This window comes from Nerophis lumbriciformis, linkage group LG14, assembly GCF_033978685.3.
Source record: "Nerophis lumbriciformis linkage group LG14, RoL_Nlum_v2.1, whole genome shotgun sequence".
Taxonomy (NCBI): domain Eukaryota; kingdom Metazoa; phylum Chordata; class Actinopteri; order Syngnathiformes; family Syngnathidae; genus Nerophis; species Nerophis lumbriciformis.
Genome location: NC_084561.2, coordinates 44,839,875 through 44,862,845, shown reverse-complemented (window position 1 = coordinate 44,862,845; position 22,971 = coordinate 44,839,875). Strand labels below are relative to the sequence as shown.

The following is a 22,971-nucleotide window of genomic DNA, read 5'->3' as shown; positions in this document are numbered from 1 at the left end:
GTGGCACTTTTATTTCATTTATTATTGAACTTGACGCAAGTTATTTGATTTATTATTGAACTTGATGCAAGTTATAACCCTTTTTTTTAAATTTATTATTGAACTTGATGCAAGTTATAACACTTTTGTTTTATTTATTATTGAACTTGATGCAAGTTATAACACTTTTTTTGATTTATTATTGAACTTGATGCAAGTTATTTGATTTATTATTGAACTTGATGCAAGTTGTAACACTTTTTTTAAATTTATTATTGAACTTGATGCAAGTTATAACACTTTTTTTAAATTTATTATTGAACTTGATGCAAGTTATAACACTTTTTTTGATTTATTATTGAACTTGATGCAAGTTATTTGATTTATGATTGAACGTGATGCAAGTTCTAACACTTTTTTTTATTTATTATTGAACTTGATGCAAGTTATAACACCTTTTTTTGGTTTATTATTGAACTTGATGCAAGTTATAACACTTTTTTTGATTTATTATTGAACTTGATGCAAGTTATAACACTTTTTTTGATTTATTATTGAACTTGATGCAAGTTATAACACTTTTTTATTTATTATTGAACTTGATGCAAGTTATAACACTTTTTTTTTATTATTGAACTTAATGCAAGTTATAACACTTTTATTTGATTTATTATTGAACTTGATGCAAGTTATAACACTTTTTTTGATTTATTATTAAACGTGATGCAAGTTATAACACTTTTTTTGATTTATTATTGAACTTGATGCAAGTTATAACATTTTTTTTTTTATTGAACTTAATGCAAGTTATACACTTTTATTTGATTTATTATTGAACTTGATGCAAGTTATAACACTTTTTTTGATTTATTATTAAACGTGATGCAAGTTATAACACTTTTTTTGATTTATTATTGAACTTGATGCAAGTTATAACACTTTTTTTGATTTATTATTGAACGTGATGCAAGTTATAACACTTTTTTTGATTTATTATTGAACTTGATGCAAGTTATAACACTTTTGTTTGATTTATTATTGAACTTGATGGAAGTTATTTTATTTATTATTGAACTTGATGCAAGTTATACCACAGCTGCACAGTTATTTTATTTATTATTGAACTTGATGTTATTTTATGTTATTGAGTTTGAATGTATACAACTTGATGTTCAATAAATTTGAAAATGTTAAAGCTTGGCATTAGCGCTCTGTTGGGGCGATGGGGGCAGGTGGGGCTTGAAAACTCCCCCTTGTCTAAAGTGGGGGATGACAAAAAAAGTTTGAGAACCACTGGACTAGGCTCAGTGCAAGTTGTTTTACTCTGTCCTCCACCTTGAGCCAGCCCACTTTGGATAAGTGGGTAGGAGTGAGGTGTGATCTGGGGTGGAGGTCTAGAAGTAATCTGACTAGCTTGATCTGGGATGTTTGGAGTCTAGATTTGAGGGTTTTGGAGGTGCTGGGGTACCAGGGGGGTTGTAAACTCAATAAAGTAACTAAAATAGAATGCAAAATATACATATGTAACAAAATGTAAAGCCATAAGCTCACACAAGCTCCATAAATAATCCAAATTTGGAACACAGCATCATAGTTTTCACAGCTTTTTGGTTTTAAAGTAGAGTTGTAATTATTTTTTAAAGGCACAAAAAACAATATATATAATATATAAAACTTAGCCAATAGTATAATGAGGTTGCAAAGGTAAAATTAATTTTCTTTTTTTTTTCATACAGTGTAAATCCAAATAGCAAAAAAATATTGTTTTATTCAAACGTTGTTGTATGACTGTAACGGTGCGTTTGCGTGTTGTAAGACTTTTCCAAACGATTGGGGAATACACATTTGTACACTCCCGGTGTGGCTATATTTAAAAGAATCGAGTTTATGTGGCTGTTAAATAGGCATGTGCATTGACTCCACGTCACGCTGCGTGTTTATAAAGTGTAATTGGACTCCGTGAAAAAAAGCGACAGAGTCGGAGATGGCGCACAGTCCTTGAAGGCACCATTGGGTGTTGAACACGTCCAGCTCGCCAGGCTCCTCCACGCACACACACAACGTAATGTCGACCAAGAGCTTCCGAGTGAGCGACGGGGACTGGATATGTCCTGATAAAAAGTAAGTTAGTATAAAGGAGAATAACAAAGTGTGTTTGTTCGCTCCAGGGCCAAGTATATCTGGAAGTAGCTTATGGTGCTAACAGGGCAACTTTCTTTAGCCTGCTAGGCCCTGCGCCGTTAGCATAGCATAGCTAGCATCGTCATTGTTTGTTTTATTATACCTATGTTGTTTGTTTTATCACATCTATTGCAGACGAGGACGCCGAATTAAAAACATCAAATGTTACGTGTTTGTGGGAAATGATGGGTGCTTAAGGGCGTAACCAGTCTGTGACCGCTAGCTCGCAGGCTCGCTAACGTTAGCTCGAAATTGAAAGGGACAAGCGGTAGGAAATGGATGGATGGAAGCAAAAGATCATGTACTGAGAGTTTACCTTGCAGCCCACTTTTATAACTTCTCGTGTGACAGACAACTGCACTCCCTCAGTGAATGAATGTCACATTACAAAATGTTTCAAAATGGGGTCCCAGGGGCCCCCATTAAGTCATGAAATTGGGGTCCCACTATTTTTGTAAGCGTTTTTGAAAATAAATGATAAATGTATGCATTATCCTGTTATATCTCACATTCTATATCAGGCCTGGGCAATTATTTTGACTAGGGGGGGGCAAATTTAGACAAAAAAAAATGTGTCCGGGGGGCCTGCATATCGGATTTTTAGGAACACTAATACAAAACCTCTAATACAAAAAGCTCCTCGGTGGCAAGGCCCCGGGGGTGGATGCGAGCCGCCCGGAGTTCCTTAAGGCTCTGGATGTTGTGGGGCTGTCTTGGTTGACAAGACTCTGCAACATCGCGTGGACATCGGGGGTGGTACCTCTGGATTGGCAGACCGGGGTGGTGGTTCCTCTCTTTAAGAAGGGGAACCGGAGGGTGTGTTCCAACTATCGTGGGATCACACTCCTCAGCCTTCCCGGTAAGGTCTATTCAGGTGTACTGGAGAGGAGGCTACGCCGGATAGTCGAACCTCGGATTCAGGAGGAACAGTGTGGTTTTCGTCCTGGTCGTGGAACTGTGGACCAGCTCTATACTCTGGGCAGGGTCCTTGAGGGTGCATGGGAGTTTGCCCAACCAGTCTACATGTGCTTTGTGGACTTGGAGAAGGCATTCGACCGTGTACCCCGGGAAGTCCTGTGGGGAGTGCTCAGAGAGTATGGGGTAACGGACTGTCTTATTGTGGCAGTTCGCTCCCTGTATGATCAGTGCCAGAGCTTGGTCCGCATTGCCGGCAGTAAGTCGGACACGTTTCCAGTGAGGGTTGGACTCCGCCAAGGCTGCCCTTTGTCACCGATTCTGTTCATAACCTTTATGGACAGAATTTCTAGACACAGTCAGGGCGTTGAGGGGATCTGGTTTGGTGGCTGCAGGATTAGGTCTCTGCTATTTGCAGATGATGTGGTCCTGATGGCTTCCTCTGGCCAAGATCTTCAGCTCTCGCTGGATCGGTTCGCAGCCGAGTGTGAAGCGACTGGGATCGGAATCAGCACCTCCAAGTCCGAGTCCATGGTTCTCTCCCGGAAAAGGGTGGAGTGCCATCTTCGGGTTGGGGAGGAGATCTTGCCCCAAGTGGAGGAGTTCAAGTACCTCTGAGTCTTGTTCACGAGTGGGGGAAGAGTGGATCGTGAGATCGACAGGCGGATCGGTGCGGCATCTTCAGTAATGCGGACGCTGTATCGATCCGTTGTGGTGAAGAAGGAGCTGAGCCGGAAGGCAAAGCTCTCGATTTACCGGTCGATCTACGTTCCCATCCTCACCTATGGTCATGAGCTTTGGGTCATGACCGAAAGGACAAGATCACGGGTACAAGCGGCCGAAATGAGTTTCCTCCGCCGAGTGGCGGGGCTCTCCCTTAGAGATAGGGTGAGAAGCTCTGCCATCCGGGAGGAGCTCAAAGTAAAGCCGCTGCTCCTCCACATGGAGAGGAGCCAGATGAGGTGGTTCGGGCATCTGGTCAGGATGCCACCCGAACGCCTCCCTAGGAAGGTGTTTCGGGCACGTCCGACCGGTAGGAGGCCACGGGGAAGACCCAGGACACGCTGGGAAGACTATCTCTCCCGGCTGGCCTGGGAACGCCTCGGGATCCCCCGGGAGGAGCTGGACGAAGTGGCTGGGGAGAGGGAAGTCTGGGCTTCCCTGCTTAAGCTGCTGCCCCCGCGACCCGACCTCGGATAAGCGGAAGAAGATGGATGGATGGATGGATAATACAAAACCTCACATTAATGTCCGAATGCTACAAACGTTATGACAGACCGCCTTAACCCTTGTGTGGTGTTCGGGTCTGTGGGACCCGTTTTCATTTTTTTATATTAAAAGAAAAACTATACAATTAATTTTTCAAACTGAGACTCACTGACTTTGGCTCATTTTCTGTGAAGAACATATATCAGAATACATATTTAATGACCACACACACACCATACACTCCCCCCCTACACATTTCTATTATATACAAGATGTCCGGTACCACACACACACACACCAACAGCAGGCCTAGACAGGAGGAGGACAGAGTGTAGGTACACAGAACATCAGAGGGTCAAATGTGCGAGAAAATGAGAGCAGACAATGTTGCAACCTTGTGTGGGAACCGCCGGTGCTGAAACACAAAAGAAGAATCCCTGTGGGATGCAGAAACTGGCAGAGAAATTTCCCGTGCAACGTTCATATTGTTGTTACTCAGCCAGCGTTTGTGGGTCTGATGGACCCGTTGCATTTTGTGGCTTTTAATGCCTCACAATCAAACACTGTTATGTTAAAATACTGAACATGTGTTTATTGGGATATGGTAAACATCTGTTCAGTATTTTAACATTCTATATTGTGTTTTGGAAAAAGGTTGTCATCATTTATTTAAAAAAAAAAAATACAAAAGAAAACCATTTTTTATGTAAATGTATTCAGTTATAAAAATTAATTCACTTTCTTCTTTCCTTCGTGGGTCTAAACCTTACCGCTGCCGGTAGTTTTTGTTTCTATATTTGTATTTAATAAGTTGTAGGTGTATTTATTTCAGTATAAAAGTGTAAAAACTGTTTTGCATGTGTGCCTTGTCATACATGCATTATTTATTCAACGCTTAAATCTCTTGTTTTTTTGTTTGTTTGTTTTCTGACCTCTTGTCAAAGAAAACTGTTTTTTTTATGGCAAACACACAAAATATGCAAACTCTTCCACCAAAATATTTTTCAAAGTGTAATTGATGTGAAGTAATGGGAGCTTTGGATAGGTCAATAATTCATAAAAACATTGATTTTGATTCAATATTATGTTTTGAGCAATGACCGTTTTAAAGAAGAAAAAAACAGCTTTGTTTTATTAGTCAACATTGCAACTTTTTCTAAATGATATTTCACCTGTAAGCTTTTTTATTCCACTTTTGTTTTGTTTTTGTTTATTTTAATAGTATGTTAAGAATGTGCCTTAGGCCTTTTAAAACATTAGCTGCGGGCCGCAAATGGCCTCCGGGCCACACTTTTGACACCCCTGCTATAGATAATAAATAATTAATTCTGATATGTCTATGGATAAAAAGTTGATCATAACGCACAGTCAGCATCTCTGCTTCAGTAAACAATGACGGTGATGATGTCAGCGATGCGAGCGACACTTGCTAACTTGTCAGTCATTTCTCCAAGACTCGCACATTAACACTTCAAAAGGCACATATTTTCCCCGTTTGTTGACCTGCAAAGTATGTTTTTGGGGTGGAGGAGTCTGGTCGGGTGCTGGTTAGCTTGAAGCTAACAGCTAGCCTGTCTCCATCCTTGGAACGATGTCACTTCAGGGGGAGATAAAAGTGGAGTTTCCATGGACTCACAAAGACTAAAACAAGTCATTTACTGGAGCCATGGCACAGGATGAAGTTAAAAAGGTTGACTTTACACTCACCTTAGTGTTTACCATCAAGTCTTTCTTTTGACAGTCCCTCGCGGTAAAGCTTTCCGAGTGCAAACTGAGGCAGTATTTGTCATTGATGAAACTTTCGGCGAATCGAAATTCACGACCAATAAAAACGCAATAAAAGGGGACGAAAATTTGATCTGGTAAATATAAACAAAACAAAACACCAGCAGAAAGCGATAACCGATCAAATTTTAAAAAACAAGCAAACGGGCAGTAAAAAAAAATAAAAAATCCACGTCTGGGCGGCGCACAGGCTTCTGGAATTGCGTGTCCTTTTTGATTTCAATACGTAAAAAGGCACAAAAAGTGCGTTAACGCCAACACTGGTGTGACAGACAACTGCACTATTTATTGCCCAGTTGCCCCACCCCCTCAGTGAATGCAAGTCATATTACTCCTGGGTGTGCACAAAGTCGTCCTTGTGTGTGATTCCACATAGAAGGTGTTTACATCCATGCCTCTTCTGCTTGAACAGGTGTGGAAATGTCAACTTTGCAAGAAGAACAAGTTGTAATAGATGTGGAAGAGGTGAGACACACACAATTCTCAACATGTCATCCAAGAAATGCAGCCTCACATGTTAGATTTTTGTTTTGGTGCAGACAAAACCACAGAGGCCAAGATGATGAAAGCAGGAGGAACGGAGATCGGGAAGACTCTGGCCGAGAAGAGTCGAGGTCTTTTCAGCGCAAATGATTGGCAGTGCAAAACGTAGGTGCCACGTGTGATGCTTCACCAGACCTGGGCAGATATTCCATAAGTCAATAACTTTGACAGGCGTTGATACGGGCTGCAGGAGCAGTCACTTTTTCAGTATTTCAATAGGTTTATTACAGTAAAACGGTAATAACGAACAGACTAGCTTGCTATAGTTTAAATGCTAACATGAAAACAAGAAGCCTTAATGTCTAAACTTGTGTAATGACATTACCGTGTAAACAACTCACACATTAAAACATAAAGGCGGTGTTGTCTTTGCATAAAGTGATCGATATAAACTCAAGTTGAAACGTCCGATCAACAAAGTGAACTCGCGTGACGTCACATAAACCGGAAGTGATCACCTCATTTGCATTTATGAAAATCATTCGAAAAGGTTAAGTTAAAATGGAAGATCGACACATTAAAACAAACAAATTAAAATAAGGCTCTTATGTGTGTGTGTGTATACCAGTCAGTATGTATTATGTGTGTGTATACCAGTCAGTATGTATTGTGTGTGTGTGTATACCAGTCAGTATGTATTATGTGTGTGTATACCAGTCAGTATGTATTATGTGTGTGTATACCAGTCAGTATGTATTGTGTGTGTGTGTATACCAGTCAGTATGTATTATGTGTGTGTATACCAGTCAGTATGTATTGTGTGTGTGTGTGTATACCAGTCAGTATGTATTATGTGTGTGTATACCAGTCAGTATGTATTGTGTGTGTGTGTGTATACCAGTCTGTATTTATTATGTATGTGTATACCAGTCAGTATGTATTATGTGTATAACAGTCGGTATGTATTGTGTGTGTATACCAGTCAGTATGAGTTGGACTGTTACCATCTATCCATTTTTTAAATATTACTGTTTGTTATGATGCATATTGAACAAAATGCATTTTTACTCTTTGATGACACGTTACTAAATTGCTTTTGGTTAAGATTTTTCTTCAATCTATTTCTATTTTTATTTGTTTTATTGAACTTGGATCTTTATAACCTTACATTCCAATTGCAATGTTAAAAACATACGAAGAATATTACTGCATTTATAAGAGTATACCTGCATTATTATTATGTAGTATCTTTACATCAGTGGTTAATTTGGATGTCATTTATCAGCATTAATTTGTAGGTCAAAATATCATTGAGCAGATTGTGTTATCAGCCCAGGCCTATGAATGACGTAATACTTGTTTATTTCCCCCTCCTGCCCTCCCCATGCAGGTGTGGTAACGTGAACTGGGCACGGAGGTCAGAGTGCAACATGTGTAACACTCCAAAATACGCCAAGCTTGAAGAGAGAACAGGTAATGTTTCCCATTTTTTATTATGCAACACAGTTCTTCTCATTTTCTCCCCCCACGTGCTTCCAGGCTATGGTGGAGGTTTTAATGAAAGGGAAAATGTGGAGTACATTGAGCGAGAGGAGTCTGATGGCGAATACGATGAGGTGTGTACTACTTTGTCACATTTCTCTTTATTTGAGGAGCCGTCCTTTACAAACTGTTAATTCCAGTAACGACTTTCGATCGTAAGTTAGCCTGGGTTCACCTCGACGAATGTTTTGAAGCCGGATTGTAACAAACTTGACGACAAAGTTCTTGTTTGCATTAGGGTTGTACGGTATTCCGGTACTAGTGAAGTACTGCGATACTAATGAATCATATTCGGTGCTATACCGCCTCTCAAAAGTACCGTATAATGGGCATGACGGTGCGTCGTTGGCACGTTATGACATTGCTGGTTTTGCGAGCAGAGGAGCATGTTGGGCAGCGCACACACACAGATTACTTACAGGCAGACACAGTTTGTAGACAGAAAAGGGAGAATGGACGCATAAAAAGATAAAGGTGAAGTAATAACACTGAAATACCCTCAGGAAGAGGTGCTTTAAGACAGTGGTCCCCAACCACCGGGCCGTGGCCCGGTACCGGTCCGTGGATCAATTGGTACCGGGCCACACAAGAATTAAAAAAATTTTTTTTTTTTTTTTTTTTTTTTTTTTTTATATTTTTAAATCAACATAAAAAACACAAGCTACACTTACAACTAGTGCACCAACCCAAAAAAACATCCCTCCCCCATTTACGCTCATTCACACTCATTCGCACAAAAGGGTTGTTTCTTTCTGTTATTAATATTTCTGATTCCTACATTATATTCTCAATACAGTCTACAGGAATACAGTCCGTAAGCACACATGATTGTATTTTTTTATGACAAAAAAAAAATCACAACTAAATAGCCTCTCACTACACTTTCTAGGCCAGGGGTCGGCAACCCGCGGCTCCGGAGCCGCATGCGGCTCTTTGATCACTCTGATGCGGCTCAGCAGCTTACTTGCTGAACCCCCCAATTTTCCCGTGAGACTTCCGGATTTCAGTGCCTCTCGCAGAAAACTCCCGGGATTAATATTCACCGATTTTCACCCTTACAGCTATAATAAGGGCGTGCCATGATTGTACAACATTTGGCGCTCTCTATAATCTGTATTAACAGCGTGCCAGCCCAACTCTTGTTATACAATATACATCTTCTGCTTGCACACGTACGTGACAGCAAGGCATACTTGGTCAACAGCCACACAGGTTACACTGACGGTGACCATATAAAACAACTTTAACACTCTTACTAATAATGCGCCACACTTTGAACCAAAACCAAACAAGAATGACAAACACATTTCGGGAGAACATCTGCACCTTAACACAACATAAACACAACAGAACAAACACCCAGAATCCCATGCACACCCAGAATCCCATGCAGCCCTGACTCTTCCGGGCTACATTATCCACCCCTGCTACCCCCCCCCCCCCTCTCTCTGTGCGTTGGTTGAGGTGGGCGGGGTTTGGTAGCGGGGGTGTATAATGTATCCCGGAAGAGTTAGGGCTGCATGGGATTCTGGTATTTGTCCTGTTGTGTTTATGTTGTGTTACTGTGCAGATGTTCTCCCGAAATGTGTTTGTCATTCTTGTTTGGTGTGGGTTCACAGTGTGGCGCATTATTAGTAAGAGTGTTATAGTTTTTTTTATACCGCCACCGTCAGTGTAACCTGTGTGGTTGTTGACCAAGTATGCCTTGCAAGCGGAAACACCATACAACGTGTGGCTGATCAGGCACGCTGGTTGTAGTGGGTGCTATATGCTGTACCATCACGGCACGCATGACGCTGACAAGTGCCATTCATTTAAAACCTGCGTGCCGCACCAGCTTTCAAATTCCATATAAAGGTGTGGGCAGCGTGTCTGAGACCCCTGGTTTATACATAGAACAAAGCAAAAAGAAAACTTTGTATGCAGTGTTATTTCATTTAAAATTTCAAAAAAAAATTGCGGCTCCCATTGTTTTCTATAATTTGCGAAACTGGTCAAAATGGCTCTTTGACTGGTAAAGGTTGCCGACCCCTGTTCTAGGCGGAAGAAATATTATATAATATTGTTCTGGCTACTTGAGCCAAATATTTTTTATTTGAGTGTTTCAAATATTTGTCTTTTTCCGTGGTTATTTGTTAAAGTTTTAGTGTTATTTTAATAATAAAGAAAATACGTGTGCTTTGTGTATCACGTCCTTCTGAATCGATTATTTTCAATACCGTATTTTCCGCACCATAAGGCGCCCTGGGTTAAAAGCCGCGCCTTCAATGAACGGCATATTTCAAAACTTTGTCCACCTATAAGCCGCCCGGTGTTGTAAGCCGCATCTAACTGCGCTAAAGGAATGTCAAAAAAACAGTCAGATAGGTCAGTCAAACTTTAATAATATATTAAAAACCAGCGTTCTAACAACTCTGTTCACTCCCAAAATGTACGCAAATGTGCAATCACAAACATACGTATATCAACATGGACAGAGCTGCGTGAAAAAAGCCACCCGGCCTCTTCGCGTAAACTTAAACTTACCTTAACCACTCGCTCATCTTTTCTTCATCCATCCCTTCGAGTTAGCTTTTATGATGACGCCGGCTGGAAAGGTCTCTTTTGGCAAGGTCTTCCTTTTGAATATCACCATGGGTGGAAGTTTCTGGCCATTAGCATGGCAAGCTAGAACCACAGTGAAGGATGACTTCTCATTCCCTGTGGTGCGAATATTCACCGTACGTGCTCCCGTTGTATCCACAGTGCGGTTCACAGGAATATCAGTTGCTGTGAAATAGTAATCCGTTTGCGGATGGAGAGATTGCGTCTTTTCATGAACCGGATCCCTGACGCTTAGTAGGAGCCATTTTGTGGTCTTTACAGATGTAAACACACAAAGGAAATGAAACGTACGGTAATATCCGCCCGCTTTTTCTTCTTCTACGCGGGCGGGTGGTTGCTTACAGTAGAAGAAGAAGCGCTTCCTGTTCTATGGGGGCGGGTGCTTACCTTGGCGGTTGCTTGCGTAGAAGAAGAAGCGCTTCCTGTTCTACCGGGAAAAAAGATGGCGGCTGTTTACCGAAGTTGCGAGATCGAAACTTTATGAAAATGAATCGTAATATTAATCCATATATAAAGCGCACCGGGTTAAAAGCCGCACTGTCAGCTTTTGAGTAAATTTGTGGTTTTTAGGTGCGGCTAATAGTGCGGAAAATACGGTAATCGTTTTGGGTGGAAAAAATGTTTTTTTTTTGTCTTTAATAGGAATAAATATTTTAATAACATTTTAGGCCATCTCCTTGCAACCAGAAGGAGCTTTTTTTAATCCTGCAACCTGTTATGTCATTATAATTGATTATAGCAATTAACACATCGCGAGAATTGGTTTGATTCAAGAATCAATTCTAAATCGGATCAAGTCCTTTTTGGTTCCCAAAGATTCCCACCTCTGCATGTCTACACTAAGTCTTGTATCCCCTTGAACAAATTATTATTTAGCCTAAGCCCCGTTTCAGCCACACTAAACCAGCATTTAAGGTCCTCCTCCTCGGACAAATTTTTACACGGCTAAATGCGCCGTGTATTTCTTGAATCTCTGGCACTTAGCTTTGTATGGACTCATTGATCATTTACAAACTGAGTTCGGAGAGGAAGTGACGCCAGAAAGACCGCGCCCCACACAGGAAGTGACATCAGAAAGAAGACACCACAGCCAGCTTCATAATAAAGCGGTTTCGTAACCACTGGAAATATGGAGGCGAGTCATCCAGACATGCCCGTGTTTCTCCTTCTTCTACATGTACAGACGCTTGTGGAAATCACACATGAATACCTTAAGAGAAAGCCATTGCAGCTATTTGGGATACAACACTTCTCAGACGGCAAGAGAACTTTCAAAAGTCAGCTGTGATTTTACTTAGGGAAAAACTTTGTGCATTTGTCAAAGGAGAGACAACAAGAATGCGAGCTCTCGTGGATGTGATAAAAAAAGGTAGCGTGTGCTTTGTATTACCTGGCCGTCGAGGGAAGACTAACTACGGAAAGCGGCGAATGCTTCTGGACTGGCAAAGCAGACTGTATCAGTTATTGTCCGCTATGTATGTCGCGGACTCAACGTCTAGATCCAGAGTATAGGAAGTCACCAAAAAGTAATGGACAATGAAGGTGAAGGCAAAAGAGTGAGGAGTGTCCTGACCAGATATCTAGATCCCTAGATTGATTGATGTTAAGTGTTCTTTATCACATTGTTTACATGTCTAATAAAGATTTGATTAATGTATGATGTCTCAGGTGTGATTCACTACAATAGGACCCCACAGCACACTGGATTCCAGTTCATTGAAATACCACAACACTGGATATTGTTCATATAAGTTACATTTAATTTAAGAACTTGCACACAAAGCAACACTGGAGGTGACTATGACGTGCGCATTTTCCACGCATGCGTACTAGGTCGCGTTGCGCCGGCGGACGGAGGGGCAGAAGGGGTCTTAAACGGTGGCATTGTTGTGTGTGTGGACACGGATAAGGTTAGATGGGATTTACCCTGATACCCTGTAAACAGGCCCTAAGAAACACTTTGTGAAATATGTTTACTATACAGTTTGGGAGGAAAAAGAAGAAGTATCGTGGGAAGAACGAGGGCAAGTCTTCCTCAAAAGGAAGTGAAAAGAAAGTAGAGGTCAAGAAAGTGGAGGTGGTGGAAGAAGAGGATGACGACGACGAAGACGGCGACCTGTCCAAGTACAAACTGGATGTGAGCAAACTTCACAAATATAATTCTTTTCTTGATAGCGTTACAGGCAAAGTAGTGCATGACTATTTATTTCGAGCATGCAACATTTTTAAAGTGTTTTTTTTTCCAACACTTGGTGTCCAGGATGAAGACGAAGATGACGGCGATGGCGACCTGTCCAAGTATGACCTAGACGCCAGCGATGAGGAGAAGGAGAAGGAGAAGGAGAAGGAGCAGGCCAAGAAAGATGGCAGCCACTCGGCGAGCTCCCGCTCGTCCTCGCGCTCATCCAGCTCCAGTTCTCGGTCGAGGTCCAGGTAAACGGGTACAGGTCAATCCGGGCAAAATGTCAGTATCAGTTCAACTTCCTTCTGATTTAATGGTCAACATATTTATTTTCTATTTGTCATGTTTCAGACACTTTAATGTGTGATGATCATTCTCCTGGGTTTTTTAAGGAAAGGAATAATTGAATGTCATCTTAGGCCATGTAAATATTCAACTCCACTGTTAACATCTCCATAAAACACATTACAGATGGAAAGATTCTGATGCTCCTTCATGAAATAGTGGCATATTACATATATGACATGTTCATTGATATGTGCGTCAGCTTTAAAAGCATCACTTGTCTTCAGAGATGGGGAACTTCAGTATCATTATCATTGAGGTATTAGGTTATTTAGTCAACAACAGATGGCACTGTCATCCTTAACTTTGAAGCTGTGACAGCAGTCTGATGCATTTTCTGTCAACAACCTTTTATAACTTCTGACATGGAGAGAAATAAATCATAAAATCACATTGTTGTTTGTAACACGCCTGATACCATGTATCAGTTGTGCTTCTTCCAAAATAAATCTTCTAAAATAAAAGTTAAAAAAATAGCTCCTGAAGCTCTGTTCCTTGAATTAGTGTAAACAAAAATGTTATGAATTACAGTCAACATAAAGTGAAAGACAGTCTTTCTCGACAATAGTTTTCTTTGTATACAGGTAAAAGCCAGTAAATTAGAATATTTTGAAAAACTTGATTTATTTCAGTAATTGCATTCAAAAGGTGTAACTTGTACATTATATTTATTCATTGCACACAGACTGATGCATTCCAATGTTTATTTCATTTAATTTTGATGATTTGAAGTGGCAACAAATGAAAATCCAAAATTCCGTGTGTCACAAAATTAGAATATTATTTAAGGCTAATACAAAAAAGGGATTTTTAGAAATGTTGGCCAACTGAAAAGTATGAAAATGAAAAATATGAGCATGTACAATACTCAATACTTGGTTGGAGCTCCTTTTGCCTCAATTACTGCGTTAATGCGGCGTGGCATGGAGTCGATGAGTTTCTGGCACTGCTCAGGTGTTATGAGAGCCCAGGTTGCTCTGATAGTGGCCTTCAACTCTTCTGCGTTTTTGGGTCTGGCATTCTGCATCTTCCTTTTCACAATACCCCACAGATTTTCTATGGGGCTAAGGTCAGGGGAGTTGGCGGGCCAATTTAGAACAGAAATACCATGGTCCGTAAACCAGGCACGGGTAGATTTTGCGCTGTGTGCAGGCGCCAAGTCCTGTTGGAACTTGAAATCTCCATCTCCATAGAACAGGTCAGCAGCAGGAAGCATGAAGTGCTCTAAAACTTGCTGGTAGACGGCTGCGTTGACCCTGGATCTCAGGAAACAGAGTGGACCGACACCAGCAGATGACATGGCACCCCAAACCATCACCCAACCATGCAAATTTTGCATTTCCTTTGGAAATCGAGGTCCCAGAGTCTGGAGGAAGACAGGAGAGGCACAGGATCCACGTTGCCTGAAGTCTAGTGTAAAGTTTCCACCATCAGTGATGGTTTGGGGTGCCATGTCATCTGCATGTCATCCACTCTATTTCCTGAGATCCAGGGTCAACGCAGCCGTCTACCAGCAAGTTTTAGAGCACTTCATGCTTCCTGCTGCTGACCTGCTATATGGAGATGGAGATTTCAAGTTCCAACAGGACTTGGCGCCTGCACACAGCGCAAAATCTACCCGTGCCTGGTTTACGGACCATGGTATTTCTGTTCTAAATTGGCCCGCCAACTCCCCTGACCTTAGCCCCATAGAAAATCTGTGGGGTATTGTGAAAAGGAAGATGCAGAATGCCAGACCCAAAAACGCAGAAGAGTTGAAGGCCACTATCAGAGCAACCTGGGCTCTCATAACACCTGAGCAGTGCCAGAAACTCATCGACTCCATGCCACGCCGCATTAACGCAGTAATTGAGGCAAAAGGAGCTCCAACCAAGTATTGAGTATTGTACATGCTCATATTTTTCATTTTCATACTTTTCAGTTGGCCAACATTTCTAAAAATCCCTTTTTTGTATTAGCCTTAAGTAATATTCTAATTTTGTGACACACGGAATTTTGGATTTTCATTTGTTGCCTCTTCAAATCATCAAAATTAAATGAAATAAACATTTGAATGCATCAGTCTGTGTGCAATGAATAAATATAATGTACAAGTTACACCTTTTGAATGCAATTACTGAAATAAATCAAGTTTTTCAAAATATTCTAATTTACTGGCTTTTACCTGTATATAAAAACAAGCAACGTCAACATTTTATAATCTGCTTTTTTACAATGTGCTACAATCCCACACCCTCCACTTCAGCATGAGGTGCCTCTTCATTCATTGCCGTCTTTGCCAACCAGTCTTTAGTACTTTAGTTGGAGTGTTAGTCCTGTCCCAGTCACCCCTCTTAAAAGATGCAGGGATTGAACGTTGTTTTTTGCTGGTGACTATTCCTTGTCATTTGGCACACTTGGATGACATGTAGGATGTTACTGACAGCTGGCCCTCCCCTGTGGTTGTCCAGCACTCAGTTACACAGTAGAAGCGTGCAGTACCGGTAATTCCAAGCCACCAAAGCAGCAGTTTCATCTCCAACGTTCTTGCCGCTGTGACAACATGTCTGCAACTTCTACGGCACCAACGCCTCTGAACTCTCCTGCTTCTCTATCACTTCATGATGGCGACTTGTGTGATCACAACTACAAAGTTATTAGCACAAAAGAAACACATTATTTTCAACAACACCTTTTGGAATTGTTCTTAATCAGAAAAATAATTGTGCAGAGAAAAAAATTATATTTTTAAGTATTTATTTGAGATCGCTATAAATATCAGATTGCAAAGGAGAAAGTTGACGCTGCTACAGAAAGAAAGAAGTAGAGGAAGATGAGGTGAGAGAGGCAAATACATCTTTAAGATGTTTATATCTGCTTTGGGTAATGTGAGGAAGAGGAGGGGTTGGGCAAAACGTCCTGTCCTGTCCTGTCCTGTCAGGGGGAAGGAAGATGAGCAAAACACACCATCTCATTGTGACCAGGAATGTTTTGATTAAACATGGTCCTCAATCATACAGGAAACCCCTTTTGACCAAAAGACAAATACTATTAAATTAGTGATCTTCGAACATCATAGCAATCTGTCATACTTGAAGAGGGGGGGTTAGGGCAAGCTCGTAAAATGTGTAAAGGTCATAAAAGTGTCTTATTTTAGGACAAAACCAGACCAATGCAATGACAAAGCAGCGCACAAAAACAGTTGCACTCAAATTGTGGTGACAGATTACTCAAATCATAATTTTGCCATAACACACACTCTGAAACGTGTTCAGTCATCTGAACACTTCACTTTTTATTTAACTGTTCCATCCCAAATAAAAACTTTGGACATTAGAACAACTTTATAATGGAATAATGTTAAAAAAATCAGTAGACATCTACACAAAAGACAATTGTTTTTTTCAAAGATTGTTTGTTCGGTCTTGCCCCAAATTTCCACTGAATACGTTGCGGCAGAAGAACAGTGATTCTTTCATTTTGGACCTCCAGAATCAGCATGTCCTCCATTTGTGTCATGCTGAAATTGCCTCCTTTGACAAGCTGACTTAAAAAGTATTTTATTTTGAAAGCAAACAGGATCATTTGTTTAGTGTCTGTGCATGACTAGCTGTCCAGCACAAGCAGATTAGAGCTAAATTGACCCACCGTGTTGTTGCGACCGACAAATATAGAAGCGCAGAGATGTGGAACAGCACATTGACTACGTCCACACTGCAGGATGTTTTCATATAGTCCATAAAAATGTCATGTCTAATGTGAACACAATCTGACCTGCATGCAGACGTGACGTCATGTGCTTACGGAAGTAAACATGGCTCCATTTTGTGGCAATTCCAGGGATTTTGTGCAATCAAAGTCATTATTTTCTGCGTGTAGAAGATTAAAAAGGAAGAGTCTGAGCATTTTGGCTCTCGCCGTTTGTAGGACATTTACTTGGACATCTGCTCTGAAGAACGTGTGGGTAGTTGTCTGAGACAGGAGTGGTGGAACATTGGCTTGACTTCCTAAAACATTTGATTTCCGCCTGTTTTCTGCTCATTTGTCAACTATTTTGTAACCGTCTATTAGGGTTGTACGGTATACCAGTACTAGTATAGTATCGCGGTACTAATTAATCAAAAACTGTACTATACTCTTTCTGAAAAGTACCGGTTCCCCATACCAATATATATATATATATATATATATATATATATATATATATATATATGTATGTGTGTGTGTGTGGGGGAAAAAAAAATCACAAGACTATTTAATCTCTACAGGCCTGTTTCATGAGGGGGGGTTCCCTCAATCATCAGGAGATTTTATATATATATATATATATATATATATATATATATTTAATGGGCATGACGACGCGTCATCACGTCATGACATTGCTGGTTATACGAGCAGAGGAGCATGTTCGGCAGCGCGCGCACACAGAGTACTTACAAGCAGACACAATGTGTAGACAGAAAAGGGAGAATGGACGCATTTTGGTTTAAAAACTAAAGATAAAGTTAAAGTTATAACACTGAAACACCCTCAGGAGGAGCTAGCTATCGGCTAAAATCCATCCGCAGTCTGAAGTGTTTTAGCTGCTTCTAAATCACTAATCCTGCCCTCCATGGCGACAAATAAAGTACGTTTCTTACAGGTATTATTATCACTGGAGGACGAGAAATAGCTAAACATGCTTCACTACACACTGTAGGAGGATACAGTAGCTCACCGCTAACAGCAAGCTAGCACCCCTGAATGTACACAAATGCCATGGGCGGATCTACACCTGACATCCACTGTAATGATACCAAGTACAGGAGCATATGTAGTCGTTTCTATGATTATATCGATATTTTTAGCATCACAACATCTTTTTTCCTTTTTTTAAATTCATATTATGTTTATAAAGTGAACTTACGCGCCAAACCGCAGCTCAGAGTACCCACCCTTTTTGGATTCACTCGAGGGAGTACTTGAGAGTGCTCCCCCGGGTGATTCCCTCGTTCTACTGGGGGACTTCAATGCTCATGTTGGCAGCGACAGTGAAACCTGGAGAGGCGTGATTGGGAAGAATGGCTGCCCGGATCTGAACCCGAGCGGTGTTATGTTATTGGACTTTTGTGCCCGACACAGATTGTCCATAACGAACACCATGTTCAAACATAAGGGTGTCCATATGTGCACTTGGCACCAGGACACCCTAGGCCGCAGTTCCATGATCGACTTTGTAGTTGTGTCATCGGATTTGCGGCCTCATGTTTTGGACACTCGGGTGAAGAGAGGGGCGGAGCTTTCTACCGATCACCACCTGGTGGTGAGTTGGCTGCGATGGTGGGGGAGGATGCCGGACAGACCTGGCAGGCCCAAACGCATTGTGAGGGTTTGCTGGGAACGTCTGGCAGAGTCTCCTGTCAGAGAGAGTTTCAATTCCCACCTCCGGAAGAACTTTGAACATGTCACGAGGGAGGTGCTGGACATTGAGTCCGAATGGACCATGTTCCGCGCCTCTATTGTCGAGGCGGCTGATTGGAGCTGTGGCCGCAAGGTAGTTGGTGCTTGTCGTGGCGGTAATCCTAGAACCCGTTGGTGGACACCGGCGGTGAGGGATGCCGTCAAGCTGAAGAAGGAGTCCTATCGGGTTCTTTTGGCTCATAGGACTCCTGAGGCAGCGGACAAGTACCGACAGGCCAAGCGGTGTGCGGCTTCAGCGGTCGCAGGGGCAAAAACTCTGACATGGGAGGAGTTCGGTGAGGCCATGGAAAACGACTTCCGGACGGCTTCGAAGCAATTCTGGACCACCATCCGCCGCCTCAGGAAGGGAAAGCAGTGCACTATCAACACCGTGTATGGTGGGGATGGTGTTCTGCTGACCTCGACTGCGGATGTTGTGGATCGGTGGAGGGAATACTTCGAAGACCTCCTCAATCCCACCGACACGTCTTCCTATGAGGAAGCAGTGCCTGGGGAATCTGTGGTGGGCTCTCCTATTTCTGGGGCTGAGGTTGCTGAGGTAGTTAAAAAGCTCCTCGGTGGCAAGGCCCCGGGGGTGGATGAGATCCGCCCGGAGTTCCTTAAGGCTCTGGATGCTGTGGGGCTGTCTTGGTTGACAAGACTCTGCAGCATCGCGTGGACATCGGGGGCGGTACCACTGGATTGGCAGACCGGGGTGGTGGTTCCTCTCTTTAAGAAGGGGAACCGGAGGGTGTGTTCTAACTATCGTGGGATCACACTCCTCAGCCTTCCCGGTAAGGTCTATTCAGGTGTACTGGAGAGGAGGCTACGCCGGATAGTCCAACCTCGGATTCAGGAGGAACAGTGTGGTTTTCGTCCTGGTCGTGGAACTGTGGACCAGCTCTATACTCTCGGCAGGGTCCTTGAGGGTGCATGGGAGTTTGCCCAACCAGTCTACATGTGTTTTGTGGACTTGGAGAAGGCATTCGACCGTGTCCCTCGGGAAGTCCTGTGGGGAGTGCTCAGAGAGTACGGGGTATCGGACTGTCTGATTGTGGCAGTCCGCTCCCTGTATGATCAGTGCCAGAGCTTGGTCCGCATTGCCGGTAGTAAGTCGGACACGTTTCCAGTGAGGGTTGGACTCCGCCAAGGCTGCCCTTTGTCACCGATTCTGTTCATAACTTTTATGGACAGAATTTCTAGGCGCAGTCATGGCGTTGAGGGGATCTGGTTTGGTGGCTGCAGGATTAGGTCTCTGCTTTTTGCAGATGATGTGGTCCTGATGGCTTCATCTGGCCAGGATCTTCAGCTCTCACTGGATCGGTTCGCAGTTGAGTGTGAAGCGACTGGGATGAGAATCAGCACCTCCAAGTCCGAGTCCATGGTTCTTGCCCGGAAAAGGGTGGAGTGCCATCTCCGGGTTGGGGAGGAGATCTTGCCCCAAGTGGAGGAGTTCAAGTACCTCGGAGTCTTGTTCACGAGTGAGGGAAGAGTGGATCGTGAGATCGACAGGCGGATCGGTGCGGCGTCTTCAGTAATGCGGACACGGTATCGATCCGTTGTGGTGAAGAAGGAGCTGAGCCGGAAGGCAAAGCTCTCAATTTACCGGTCGATCTACGTTCCCATCCTCACCTATGGTCATGAGCTTTGGGTTATGACCGAAAGGACAAGATCACGGGTACAAGCGGCCCAAATGAGTTTCCTCCGCCGGGTGGCGGGTCTCTCCCTTAGAGATAGGGTGAGAAGCTCTGTCATCCGGGAGGAGCTCAAAGTAAAGCCGCTGCTCCTCCACATCGAGAGGAGCCAGATGAGGTGGTTCGGGCATCTGGTCAGGATGCCACCCGAACGCCTCCCTAGGGAGGTGTTTAGGGCACGTCCGACCGGTAGGAGGCCGCGGGGAAGACCCAGGACATGTTGGGAAGACTATGTCTCCCGGCTGGCCTGGGAACGCCTCGGGGTCCCACAGGAAGAGCTGGACGAAGTGGCTGGGGAGAGGGAAGTCTGGGCTTCCCTGCTTAGGCTGCTGCCCCCGCGACCCGACCTCGGATAAGCGGAAGAAGATGGATGGATGGATGGTTTATAAAGTCAGGAAATATGTCTCTGGACACATGAGGACTTTGAATATGACCAATGTATGATCCTGTAACTACTTGGTATCAGATCGATACCTAAATGTGTGGTATCATCCAAAACTAATGTCAAGTATCAAACAAGAGAAGAATAAGTGATTATTACATTTTAACAGAAGTGTAGATAGAACATGTTAAAGCAGAAAATAAGCAGATATGAACAAGTGGATTAATAATATTTTTTTTACAGTTTGTCCCTCATAATGTGTACAAAATAATAGGTGTATAAATGACACAATATGTTACTGCATATGTCAGCAGACTAATTAGGAGTCTTTGTTTACTTACTACTAAAAGACAAGTTGTCTAGTATGTTCAACATTTTATTTAAGGACTAAATGACAATAATAAACATATGTTTCATGTACACTAAGAATTTTTGTTCAAATAAAGCCAATAATGCCATTTTTTGTGGTCCCTTTTATTTAGAAAAGTATCGAAATACATTTTGGGGACAACTCTACCGTCTGTCTTTGTGACCAATAATGACTCTTACCGACCTGCGGTCGCATGGCAGACTTATCAGATTCCTATCCACATACGAAAGAGGCCTGGGTCTGAAATGAAAAATTCAAATTGACATGAAAAAGTCCGATACAGGTTGCATATGGACAAAAAATGACTAAAAACGGAAAGAGTCCGCTGCCGGCGCCGTTACGCATCCAGTGGAAAACCGGGGTTGAACTTTGCAGCCACCTTCAAAAAATATTGGACAGTTTTTGTGTTTTTGTCTTTCAGGTCCCGCTCGAGAAGCTCCTCTAGTTCCCGATCTGGATCTCGTTCGAGGTCCCGCTCCAGGTGAATGAGGTGACTCTCTCCCTGCAGAGAGTGTAGTGTGATGCCCAGGCTCTTTACACTGTTGTACGCTAGTTTGATGACCTTTTAACTTGAAATGTTGCCCTTACTTCAAATACTAATGGAAGAGCTCAGAAGTCCTAGCTTGTTCTTTCCAGCTTGCCCACTGACCTCACTGCTTGGTTTATCCCTCCAAAAGATCCAGCTCCAGGTCTGGAAAGGGCTCCTCGCCCCGGAAGAAGCCCGTCTCTCCTCCCTCCTCACCTGAGGTGGGACAGAAGCGCAGTCGCTCCCGCTCGTCATCTGCAGGAAGAAAACGGAAGCGTTCGAGATCCCGTTCGTCCGAAAGGTTTGGGTTTAAAGTGGAATACCACAGTGGCACTCACTATGATTAGCCATCTTTAAGCTCCCGGCCTTGTCCTGCTGGTTTTCATGCTCCTCTGACTTTGACGTGTATGCACAGACCTGCTAACTTCTACCTTCCCCTGGTGTTTGTGTGCTTGCAGGCGCAGCAACCGCTCCTCCGGCTCCTCCCACTCCGGCTCCAGTAGTAAAAAGAAATAACTTACTGTAAGACGACGAGAGGAACCTCAGTCCAAGTGCATGTCAACATGTGAAGATCCTGCATAAAGTACGCCGTTCATTTTTTAATTTAGTTTCATTTTTAGAAGCTTGGCTCTCAATTGTGTCCGACTAAAGTTACCAATATTCACACAGCCGTAAAATGCAAATACTGGCTGTGTTCCTGTTGAGGAGCATTCATAACTTCTTAAAGGTTTAGCAACAGTGCCTGATGATAAATTAATTAACTCTTTTTAAGGTAAGTATTACAAACTTTTTGTTCTCACTCAATGGCACAAATCTCACCCTAATTTGGCTTGGATGTTTATCGTTTGTCAAACGCTGGTCATAAACTGGAGGACGCCACAACTATTAGTGTTACAAGACTTTGACAGTAGATTGTGCCGAGTCAGGCTTTCTACCAGGAAACGTGTGTGTAAATAAAAGTCTTGTCAACATTATTTCTTGTCAATTCTAATTTGAAGACCATTTATGATGAACACAAATGTCCAAACCTTTTTTTCACAGACAAATTCACCTTTCACAATATTGTATTTTATGTCAATAAGTCATTGTTGGTGTGAGATCTTCAAATATGTCCACTTTCCCATTTGCCTCTGTTATGTTTCATGTTTCATTGTAGGTCTTGAGCATTCAACTGTATTTGGTTATTTTTTACAGAATAACCTTCTTTGAACCCGTAAGTCAAGCTGACAAGCAGATGTTTCTTTTTCATAACTGGAACATCAGATAATCAAGTGTATACAGGACTGTCTCAGAAAATTAGAATATTGTGATAAAGTCCTTTTATTTTTTGTAATGTAATTTAAAAAAAAAAAA

General features: G+C 42.4%; 1 protein-coding gene across 1 annotated transcript; it reads left to right on the top strand.

The window, feature by feature from the left end:
- Window positions 1-1,952: 1,952 nt before the first annotated feature.
- Window positions 1,953-22,592, top strand: zranb2 (zinc finger, RAN-binding domain containing 2). Its single transcript, XM_061975473.1, has 10 exons — window positions 1,953-2,100; window positions 6,482-6,534; window positions 6,609-6,717; window positions 7,943-8,025; window positions 8,092-8,168; window positions 12,683-12,835; window positions 12,959-13,131; window positions 21,514-21,573; window positions 21,770-21,919; window positions 22,077-22,592. The coding sequence occupies exons 1-10, from the start codon at window positions 2,045-2,047 to the stop codon at window positions 22,132-22,134; spliced, it is 972 nt and encodes a 323-aa protein (XP_061831457.1). The 5' UTR covers window positions 1,953-2,044; the 3' UTR covers window positions 22,135-22,592.
- Window positions 22,593-22,971: the final 379 nt, after the last annotated feature.